The 11,433-nt window shown below is 49.9% G+C and overlaps 1 protein-coding gene across 1 annotated transcript in view; it reads left to right on the forward strand.

Moving 5' to 3' along the window:
• The window catches only part of Flt4 (fms related tyrosine kinase 4), a 42,964-nt gene extending 31,770 nt beyond the window's left edge, over positions 1–11,194 (forward strand). The window contains exons 25-30 of the mRNA XM_028781905.1: positions 1,246–1,345; positions 2,410–2,515; positions 3,272–3,420; positions 4,729–4,849; positions 6,662–6,747; positions 9,341–11,194. Coding sequence (XP_028637738.1) covers positions 1,246–1,345; positions 2,410–2,515; positions 3,272–3,420; positions 4,729–4,849; positions 6,662–6,747; positions 9,341–9,539 — 761 coding nt within the window. The 3' untranslated portion in view covers positions 9,540–11,194. The remainder of the gene's footprint in view (positions 1–1,245; positions 1,346–2,409; positions 2,516–3,271; positions 3,421–4,728; positions 4,850–6,661; positions 6,748–9,340) is intronic.
• Positions 11,195–11,433: the final 239 nt, after the last annotated feature.

Consider the following 11,433-nt stretch of genomic DNA (forward strand, 5'->3'; position numbering starts at 1 on the left):
TCTCTTCTCTTCTCTTCTCTTCTCTTCTCTTCTCTTCTCTTCTCTTCTCTTCTCTTCTCTTCTCTACCGCCTTTCCCTTCCACTGCCCAATCACAGGCTCTAGCCTTATCCAACCAATTAAGATTTCACCTGACCTCACCTGAGTATGTGCACCCCTCTTGAGGGAGCAGAAAATACAAACAGCAATCCACAACACTTGAGCCTTTGGGGAGGGGCATTCTCATTCAGTCACACCTGCTTACACAAACCTCACATGCAAACTGGCCCCCATGAAGGGTAGAAGAAGACAATGAACAAAACGTAAATGTCACCAAACAGCAGCCCTGATAAACAGTTACTAAAAACAGGAGCAGAAAGAGTCTGGATAGTACAGGGGCCCCTGGCCTGCTGGGAGAGTCACGGGGACTGGGAAGGAGCTGGGCCACAGGAAGAGGGGTTAGAGTGCAGCTCAGCAGGCTTAGCGTGCATCAGAGCATTCCATCCCTGGCAACACAATCCACAAATAAATAATAGAAAGGTGGGGTAGAGCAGGTGACCCAGGAAGAGCGAGGGGACACCAGACAGTGGTCCTCATAAGATGGAAGTGGACAACTGTGAACAAGATGATCAGGATTTGCAGAAGGACTTTGTTGAACAGGCTCTGTGAGGCTGCATGCCCAACTCAGTAGCTAGTCTCACAAATGCACTCTGACTGTATGGATGTGTGTAGTACCCCACCAGAACCTGGGGCTGGCATTTTCTTGGCTATTCTAATATTGATTTATTTATGTATTTTATCTGTATGGGTTCTTTGCATGTACATCTGCGCACCAGACGATGGCATCAGACAGGTGTGAGCTGCCATGTGGGTGCTGGGAATTGAACTCAGGACCTTCAGAAGAGCAGTGAGTGCTCTTAACCACTGAGCCATCTCTTCTTCTCCTTGGCTGTTCTAGAAGCCAACAATCCCTAGTGATTCTCCTGTCTCTGCTCTGCTTGAATCTGAGGTTACAGGCAAATGCTACATAGGTATTGGGATCAGAAGTCTGGTCCTCATGATTGCACAGCAAGTGTTCTTAACTGCTGAGATATCTCTCCAGCCCCATCCAGCCTCTTTTAATTAGATAAAGAATTAGGATGTCCTCTGGGTTAGACATCATACTAACTCCCATAGCAATGTACAAGAAAGGAAGGGACAAGACAGGCTGGGCTGAACAAAGGGCAGATGACTGCTCCCCACCCACCTCACTACCTTTCTTCCATCAGGGGCCTCTCCATACCCTGGGGTACAGATCAATGAGGAGTTCTGCCAGCGGCTGAAGGATGGCACACGAATGAGGGCCCCAGAGCTGGCCACTCCTGCCATGTGAGTCTCCTGGCTGGCCACTCAGTTGTTGGCGGCCAGAGACCAAGAGAGAACTGTGCAGTAATGGGTAACGGGGAGGGTTGGTGCAGATCATGAGATGGAAGGCAGAAAAAGAAGCCTACATGCAGGGGGAGGGTCTCAGGGCAGGCATGGAGACACTCAGTGGAAGAGGGTCATGAAGTTGTGGGGCAGAGGGTGGAATTCAAGCCCAGGAGATAGCACATGGGTATAACATATATACTAGACACTGTCTCATTCCAACACTGATCCATCCATTCATCCACTAACATGCCCCCAATCCTGGACCTTACTGCTGTACCATCTGCTGGAAGTCCAGAGCCCATAGAGCAGGCCAGGCCTCTGCCCTGGAGGAGACACACAGATAGTGGTCACATAATGAGATGGGACAGAGACACCTTGGGGACACCTGATAAGCACTAGAAAGTCAGGTGATCAGGGGAAGAGAGGACATTGAGGTGACACTCGAGGGACTGAAGACAACTCAAGGATGATGGAGGACAGGCAGGGGGACAGCCAGTTTAAATCTGAAGTGGAGACAGCAGAACATGTATGAAGGACAGAATTCTGAGTCGTTTTGCATTCCTATAACATACTGGACACAGGACACTTTATAAGAAAAAGGAATGTTTGTCCAGCTGTCAGTTCTGAGAGCTGACATCCCTCTCCATCGCTCAGCTCTGGTGATGGCCTCCCGTCTCCACTGTAGTATGGCAGATGGCATCATGCTGGAGCCCATGAGAGGAACAGATCACATAGTAAACAGGAAACAAGGGAATTGTATACAACAGCCTGCTCTCTGGAGATCCTACCACTAGAAACCAGCATTAATCCATTCGTTAGCCCCTTTGACCCTGCAGTGGGCACCATCTCTGAAAGGCCCATCACCTCAGTAGTGGTCAACCACTGTGGGGTCAAGCTCCCATCGCATGAACCTTAGGGGGACACACTGACGATCCCAACTGCCATAGTGATCCAGGGGATACAGGAGTGATGGGGTCGGCTGGTGGAAGGATCACAGGTCAACAGCCATCTGCATCCCACAGACGCCACATCATGCAGAGTTGCTGGTCTGGAGACCCTAAAGCAAGGCCTGCTTTCTCTGACCTCGTGGAGATCCTGGGGGACCTGCTTCAGGGTGGAGGCTGGCAGGTGAGCCTCATCTTTGTCCTGTCCTGATACAACCCATGGCCTTATCCTGGGTCCCTGCCTTGTCTGTCTTTCCAAATTCCCCTAAGCCCTGGTCACCTGTCAGCTACCAAAGAAAGGTCACACATCTCTGGGCCCCAGGCCCATGGGCCTATTCTCCCACTCCCCACAGCTCCGACTCGGTCAGCATGAAGCTGGGCAAATACTACCAGCATCTGTTCAAGCTGCAATACTGATAGTCAGAGGTCATCTTTGCCTACAAGGAGCCCTAGGCTGGTTCACACTGAGCCTGCAAGGCAATGCTGTCCCAAACATGATGGTAGTACATCCCTTTACCTCCTAACATCTGCTGAGCACCGAAACACCGAACTTGTATATTCTCCATGTCTCTCTCCCCAGAGGTACTTCCTAAGGGTAGCAGCTTGGGGCTGGTACCTCATGCTCTAGAACCCGAATTGAGGATGCCCAACTGAGGCCCATCCTGTCCCACTTGCCTGGACCTGGAAGGGCTGTTGGGGGAACTGAACAAGGCCAGCCCATCAGGCATTTAACAAACTCCATGGTTGGCCCGCTGTGAGCATTAAAGTGTACTATGGCCCAGCATGGCCCCACTTATTCCTCAGAGCACACAATCACACACACAACCCACCCTGACCCTATAGCAGAAGTCAGGACCACAGTAGTCTTGCGTGCAGCATTAAGACTCCTGATGGGCTTGTGGTAGCCTCTGACCCTGGAAACGTCTCCCATTCCTGCCAGGAGGAGGAAGAGGAATGCATGGCCCTGAACAGCTCTCAGAGCTCAGAGGAGGATGGCTTCATGCAGGCATCCACCACAGCTCTCCATATCACCGAAGCTGACGCTGAGGGTAGTCCACCCAGCACGCACTGCCACAGCCTGGCAGCCAGGTCAGTCTCCCTCTCCCCAGGTCTGGGAATGGATCTGATGGTGACAGCAGTTCGAAGATGGAATTATGAGTCCTTAAGGGAAAGCAACTTACAGTGACTTGAGAGAGCTCTTTCCATGAGCATTTTAGTCCATTGCTATAACAAAAGGCCTGGGGCTGAGTACTTTATCAAGAAAAGAGGTCCATTAAGTTCACATCAGTGGAGATTGAAAAGCATGGTACCATCATTTGCCCTATCTCTGGGGAGAGTTTCCTGGCAGACGGCATCATGATAACAGAAGTACATAAAGAATAAAGCATGTGGTGAGAACAGAGGCAGAGGAAGCCAGAGGTCCTAACCACTCTACTTACAACATCTCAGGGTCCCAAGAGACCTTCATTAGTCCTTTCTGAGGTGATGTTCCCATGCACTAGGCCCCACCTCAGTGCCCTACATGGGGGATGAAGCTTCCAGCACATGGACCTTAGAGACACACTCTAGCCAACTCTAAACCACAATAACCATCCTCCTCCAATTCTCTGTGCTTCCTGCTTTCAAGAGAGCACCCACCTTGGACACTCTCTCTTTGGAGACACAAAGTAGACTATTTGGGCCAAGAATGCTCCCAGGGTGCAGTTGTTGTTTCAACTCCACAGCGTATCCCCAGGACCATGGCAAGGCCTAAGAGCAGTGCACACTACATTCGCCATATTCAGGAGTGGAATGGCCTGTTTGTAGCACTTTGGACCCAAGCTCTCTTACCGTTGGTAGCTTACACCTTTACTATGTTGTACCATCTGTGTTCTCACAAGCATAACAGAGAGGCTGGGGTTCTGGGGCTCCTGGCCTATATGCTCAGGGAAGGGACATGCCTGGGTCAGAACAGCGAGCTGGTGCTTGCCAGGTTGCTTCTACCATGCACCCAACAACCTGTGCACAAACCATGCACACTGACACTTGTGCACACATGTGCATATGTGGGCAGGCCAGTCAGTGGTTAATAGCAAGAAGATGAAAAGAAAGCTATACCTGCCTCAGCTCCATGCTGCACTCAGCCTGGGGGTGACTGCCCCACTCTCCTTCCACCTCAGAGTTCTCTTGTACGGGAGAGACAGTGCAGCACAGGGAAGGCCAGGGAGGAGCATGCTGAGGCCAGCTGAGCTGTGTGATGGACAGCACGGTGGGATGTGAGGGCCAGTCCAGACCTCGGACCCAAGTCCCACCCATACTCCACCTCTCACCAGAAGGCCTTTCTCAGCGAGGAGAGAAACAGGCTGGGAGGTACGGGAGATTCTGAACTCATTGGAACCTTCTGTATCCTCCCCACAGATATTATAACTGTGTGTCCTTTCCTGGGCGCCTGGCCAGAGGCACTAAAACTCCAGGTTCCTCCAGGATGAAGACGTTTGAAGAATTGCCCATGACCCCTACAACCTACAAAGCCTCCGTGGTAAGGGAAGGAGAGGGAGGAGGGACGCGCAGCTGAGATGGGGCCTAGGTGGGGGACGGTAGCAGCTATTCCACACACACCTAACAGAGAAGCAAACAAGACTTCTAAAGCATTCTATTTAACTTTTATTACTGTGCAAATCACACATATTGATGGATGCAATATTTCAAGACATTCATCTAGGGTGCGCTAGTCCAGCCTCCCTTTACCTCCTCTCCCTCTTCCCAACCAACCTCTATTAATGGCTGTTCTACTTCCAGGTCAGCCACTTTTTAGCTCCCTCATGAGAGAACATGTACCCATCTCCCTGCTCATCAATTCAGTTAATGTAGCGATCCTCCCATTCCTTCCATCCCCTGCAAACAGTGTTTCCTTCTTCTCTGGGATGGAATAAAACCCCACTGTGTACACGCGCTACATTCTCCTGGTCCATCCTCCGTTGACGGCACCTAGGCTGGCAGTCGCTTGCCTATTTTGAGCCATACCACGATACATGGGCACGAAGGCATCTCCTGGGGGGCAATCCTTGAAAATATTGAATCCAAGGAGCGTCTCAAGTCCTTTTGCATCTCGGTGGTCACTCAAAGCTATCCTCTCTCAGCTGCTGGCCTCCCTGACCATTTTATCCCAGATGTATAGAGACCATGGTTTTGGTGGTGATGGTGGTGGTAGTGGTGGTTTTTTAGTTGTTTGTTGTTGTTATTGTTCTTGTTGTTGCTTTGTTGGGTTGTTGTTGCTGTTGTTGTTGTTGTTGTTGTTGTTGTTTGAGACAGGGTTTCTCTGTGTAGCCCTGGCTATCCTAGAACTCACAGAGATCCACCTGTCTTCTGCCTCCCAAGTACTGGGATTGAAGACATGAGCCCACTGCTGCCACCACCACCTGGCTGATCCCATGCTTTTTAAAGGGGGTGGGGTACTCGGAGCCACTCTGTAGATAAGCTTGCAACCTTAGTTCATTCCTCAGAACCCACATGGTGGAAGGAGATAACTGACTCCCTCAGGTTGTTCTCTGACCTCCAGACACACACTGTGACATGCCTGTATATTTGTATATATGCATATATATATGAATGTTAAGGGGAGAGAGAGAGAGCTCTCACACTGCATCAGTCAGCCTGACCCATAGATGATGCCCCTGGGGGTGGTGATTGGCACCACCAACCCAGAGCGTACAAGTGTTACTGAAAGCGGTTGGGATATGGAGAACAGGAAGCTTGCAGGGATCCACTCACCTGAGAGTGGAGCGATGCTCAGGGAGGCTCAGCAAGTGTGTCCATTTGTAAGTGAAGAGACTGAGCCCCTAGGCCTGAGCTTTGCTGACCAATGGCTACAGCTTCAGATCTAAGTCGATCCAGAAGGGACCATGGATCCTGGACCCAGTCAGTGAGCTGTGGCCCAAGGAGGATGGCTGATGAGGTCATCAGGAAGGGACCCTTGAGCAACCACAGATACCTAAGCTTATGTCTCCAGGACCCACTGAAGACTTTTCGGAACAGCACTGAGATGCCAGCTCTTCCTCCTAGGGGACTGAGAATGAGTATATACCTGTTGCGCTCCTGTCACATGCCAGACATAGCTCCTCCCCTCCGGCCCCCACCACTCAAGCCATAGGTTTTCCCTTCATGTCAGACATGTGGCCCTCTCTGCACATTCTGATGGACTAGAAACCACTCCCCTAGCTCGGTCCCCATGGGTACAGGTATAAGGCCAGCAAGGCTCAGGTTCCCTGACGCCTGACTAGGCTGGAACACAGCTGCCCTGCAGGAAAGCCTCATATGTAGTCCACAGGCTTGGATGGTTCTCTCCCCACAGGATAACCAGACAGACAGCGGGATGGTGCTGGCCTCAGAAGAGTTTGAGGAGATAGAAAGCAGGCATAGACAAGAAGGCAGCTTCAGGTAAGGGCCTCCAACAGCCGGCGTGCCATCCTCGGGAGGGCCCTGAGCGGGAGCCTACTAAAGCAGCCGGGGCCTCGAGGTGTTCTGGCACTCCACTCAAAAGATTCTGTGCCTTCCTATTTTCTCTGTGTGGTCAAAGTGAGGAGCATCTCTGGGACTCAGATCAGTGTTCCACCCATGTGTAACTCTAGGTCTGGAGAATCAGATGCCCTCTTCTGACCTCTATGGACACTTCACACACATGGTACATACACACACGCAAACAACACACTGATATGCATTCAATAAAAGTAAATACATCTCAAGAGGTGGCATGAAGCACAGTATGACGATGAGAAGAAACAAGCACTGCAGCAAGAATCAGAAATTCAACAGCTCAGAATACAAGTGGGCATGAAGATATAAAATGATAATAACATGAGAGAAAGTAGAAGATAAATCCTCCTGAAAATGAAGGCCAGGGCACTCCAGGAACAGTCTACTGAAGAAATGAAAGGAACCAAGAAAATGAAATTGATCCAAATAAAGAGATAAAAGAATCCAGGAGTGGAGTTGGGGAGGGGATAGGTGCAGAAGAGGAGCAGAAGTGTGGTGTGTGCAGAATTGGAGCCCCCTGAAGAAAGTGTGGGCAGTGTGAGCCAGGTCATATTTGCCTTAAATGTATAAGCCTAAAACAAGCTTTTATTCTTTAAAAATAAATAAAAGAAGACATGAATATGCATATTAGAAGTTTGCCTAGAGGCTAGGCAGATGGCTCAGCTGTTCATAGTACGTACTGTTTTTCCAAAAGACCTGAGCTCTCTTCCCACACCCACATCTGGCAGCTCATAACTTCTGGTAACTCCAGCTCCAGGGCCTCTGACCTCTTCTGACCTCTGAAGGCAGAGAGACACATAGCATATGTTAAACACACACACACACATCCAAAGTTTCTAATTAAGAAAATTAAGTGTACCTAAGTTGATTGATCTAGAAGAATTAAACTCTGGGATATTTCTCACTAGAACAATTTAAAAATAAATATTCTGGGGACAGGAGATGGCTTAGTAGATAAAAGCACTTGCTGCCAGGCCTGAGGACCTGAGTTCCGTCCTCAAGACCCACATGGAAGGAGAGAACCACAGGCTGTCCTCTAACCCCTCCTCCCCCATACACACACGCTAAACAAACAACCAACTATATAAATGTGAAAAAGAAAGACAAAAAGTTACTAGTGATGAGAAAAACAGTATCAGGATTTTCTTAATAGCACCATGCTATGAAAAGCAATAAATCACCATTTTACAAAAACCTCCAAGAAAATTAGAGATAAGGGTTGATGATCGGGAGCAGGCAAGGGCTGGAGCCTGCAGGCCCTTGTAGGCTCTAGTAAGAAGCTAGGGTTTTGTTTTGTTTTTTAATGTATATGGTGTACATGCATATGTGTCGTGAGTGTGTGTGTGTGTGTGTGTGTTCAGGTACACATATGTGTGCATGCATATGAGAGCCAGAGTTGACATGAGGCTTCATACCTGATCTCTCCACTTTACTTACTGAGGTGGTGTTTCTTTCTGATTCCAGAGTTTGCCAATTCAGTCAGTCCAGCTACCTAGCTGGCCCCAGGCATCCCGTCTCTGCCTTTATGAGCACTGAAATTGCAGGCTGCCCACCACAGCTGCCTGGCTTTTGCTTTTATGTTCTCGGTGGGGATCCAAACCCTGGTCCTCATACTTGCACAGCAAGCATTTTATCTATAGATTTTCATCACAAGAGTGATGGAAGACCCTTGGAGGGAGTGGAAGAGGAGATCCTGATGTCATATCTAACTAAAGGATCTCTCTGAGCACCATCCAGAGAGAAAAGTGAGAGTAGATATAGAGACAGACATGCCAGAAGGATTACCCATGAGTTGGCCGTGAGCCTTACTCTGGAGGAGGGGCCTGGGGGTAGACAGGTGTCAGTGGGGACATTTTTCAGTTAGAATGGAGGGCCTCTGCATGGGCTGGATATTAAGGCTGAGAACAGTCGGGACCACAGACACGTCTTTTAAGCTACAGAGAGAGCACAGATGCAGTTTGTTGAGATGGGCAAGACACAGGTAGCTGTCTTCGGAGCCAGCTACTTCCAGATGGTCAGTGAGCAGAAAGACTGTGCTGCGCCTTAGGTGCTTTGTGGCGAGGTAAGAAGAGAGTGGCAGGAAAGTAAGACTCTTAAGGAAGCAAGTATCCAAATTTCAAAGACAGAACTTTTCATTAAGGACCCTGCACTTCCAAGTAAGTGGCAGCAGAGGGCGCTATTCTCTGCACTGGTTTTCCTAAAAACCATCAGGAGATGCATCAGATTCATCAGCCCCGGGGCAAGCAGGTTCTCTTGGCCTAAAAAAGCAGAATTGAAGGGATAAAGTTGGCCATTTCCACAGCCCTAGGTCCAGGCTTTAAGCAGAAAAATTGTCCCTGTCACATCAGATCGGTCTGCTGTGCGCCTGATGTCAAATCTGTTAGTCTCAAAGCCTCTGAGCTTGTATCATGCTCTGCTTGCGTCTGGTGATTCCAATCGTTCCCTGACCCAGGGTCATTAACTTTTCTCATTAACACCATGCTCCCTGTCTTGGCAGCTGTAAAGGTCCTGGCCAGCACATGGATATTCCCAGAGGACACCCTGACCCCCAGGGGAGGCGGCGACGGCCCACCCAAGGGGCACAAGGAGGCAAGGTGTTTTACAACAACGAGTATGGGGAGGTGTCCCAGCCATGTACAGAAGGAGACTGCTGCCCGTCTGCTGGCTCCACCTTCTTCGCAGACAGCAGCTACTAAGGAACGTGTGGCAAGTCCTCCTGCCCCTTGCTGCACCACGGCTCTGACAGCTGGGCTGGAGGGACATCCCTAGCAGGACAAGGCTGGAGGCCCAGGTTGGGAATTCAACTCCTCTGGCTCCAGCCCTGGAGGTGTTTTGTGTCCCGCCCCCTCTACAGCCTTCCTATCCAGGAAGAGTCAAACTCAGACACAAGGGCTTCCTAGAACTCTGTACCACTCCTGTGCCCTTCACTGGGCAGTCACCCTCACCCTCACATTCAATTGCCTTGTAGCTCAGCCTTCACAGATGCGGCCCTGGAATAAGCACTCTGGCAGAGACTCCTCCAGCACCTATTTCCATCGTCCTGGTGGGTGATGGAATTCTCATAAGGAATGCATATGTCTGAGAGTCACACGATGAATCAAGGAAGAGTTAGACCAGACCCACCATGTCCTGGACCAACACGATCCCCTCCACACACAATCCCCCATTTCCAACTGTCTTCCTGCTTTCTTCTCCTGGCCCTGGAGCACTGAAGAAAGATATTTCTGTCTCAAAGCCACAAAGGAGGCATGGAGGAGGAATACTCTGAGCATCTGTCTGGCTCACGGTAGTTTTTCGTACACAATGACTAGTCACAATGAGGCAACACCTCTGCCCCGAGTGTTGAGAAGAAACTTTTTCTTTTTTATCAGAAGATTGGGCACTGCTGTAAAGAATCTACTCATCAAAAAGTCATCTGGAAAAGAAGCCCAAGGACCGCCCTTCTGAATCTTAGTCCCCAATAACTGTAGGGCGGGCATAGCATGCCAGTTACCACAGCTCTCTCTCCCTCCCTCCTGAAGGCTCCCAGGCTCCACCTGCCTGGCCTAGAACCTAAGAAACCAGCTACTGTTCTGAACCTCCCTTGCTTGGGGTCTTTCCTCTAGAGCCTGGATCTGATTATCTTTGGATTCTGTCAAGGAAAGCTTCAGGGGCTGGCACAGAGGACCACATGGCTGGGATCCTCTCACCCATCACTCTGTGTCCCCAGGCCCCTTGGAGGACCCTGCCTTCAGCTTACCCTATACTTTTATCTGACATTGACACCTAAACAAATCAAACCTCTGTCCTAAGAGACCCCTCCATGGAAGTTGGGGCCTCCCTGCCAAGAACCCCTCCAGCCCAGCTCATGTTGCCTACCCATCACTACCAGAAGAAAGCTTCATGAAGATGAGTCCTGTTGATCCCTAGCCCTATCCCAACAAGCACGCTTGCAGGACAGGCGACCGTACAGCAAGCAGGGGCTTGCTCAGGAGACCCTCCCCACTAAGTGTATTGTTCTCCTATGATATGTTGAATGCATGTATGACTGTAGTCTCCTTTGTCCCTGTGGGCCCTCCCACTCCGTTCCTCCACATCTAACCTGTCTGTGGAATTGAGTCTCAAGCTCACCCAGTGGAAGCAGACACTGTTCTCTCAGAGGACCAAAGGCTGCAAATGGGGCTGCAGAGCCCTTCTCAACCCTCCCTTACGTATCACCTGTCTGTGTCGCCTCTCCTGACTTGTAACTACACACATACGAAATGTACTGGGGAAGAAAACGTGCTCTGCCCTTTGTGGCAGTGTTCTCTGAAATGAGCTAAGATATTTAACGAAAGATAATAATAAAGTCGATGCCAGTCTTTGAGTTATAGTGAGTGGATTCTAAGTAAGCTGTCTGTCAACTTCTGACCTTAACCTTACAGCTCACAAAGGTCTTTAGGCTCAAAGGAAACATGGTGTGGTCCCCTCCGCCATACTACAGAACCCAGATCGCCATAGTCCCTAACTCAGCTCACGATCCCCAAAACTGCCAGCAGAGGGCGCAGAAGAGACATCGAGATGCTTGTTAATCTTCCACCCAATCTGTCTGCGTCAGCTTATTCCAAACGT

This window comes from Grammomys surdaster, unplaced genomic scaffold (genome assembly GCF_004785775.1).
Source record: "Grammomys surdaster isolate TR1022 unplaced genomic scaffold, NIH_TR_1.0 577, whole genome shotgun sequence".
Taxonomy (NCBI): Eukaryota; Metazoa; Chordata; class Mammalia; order Rodentia; family Muridae; genus Grammomys; species Grammomys surdaster.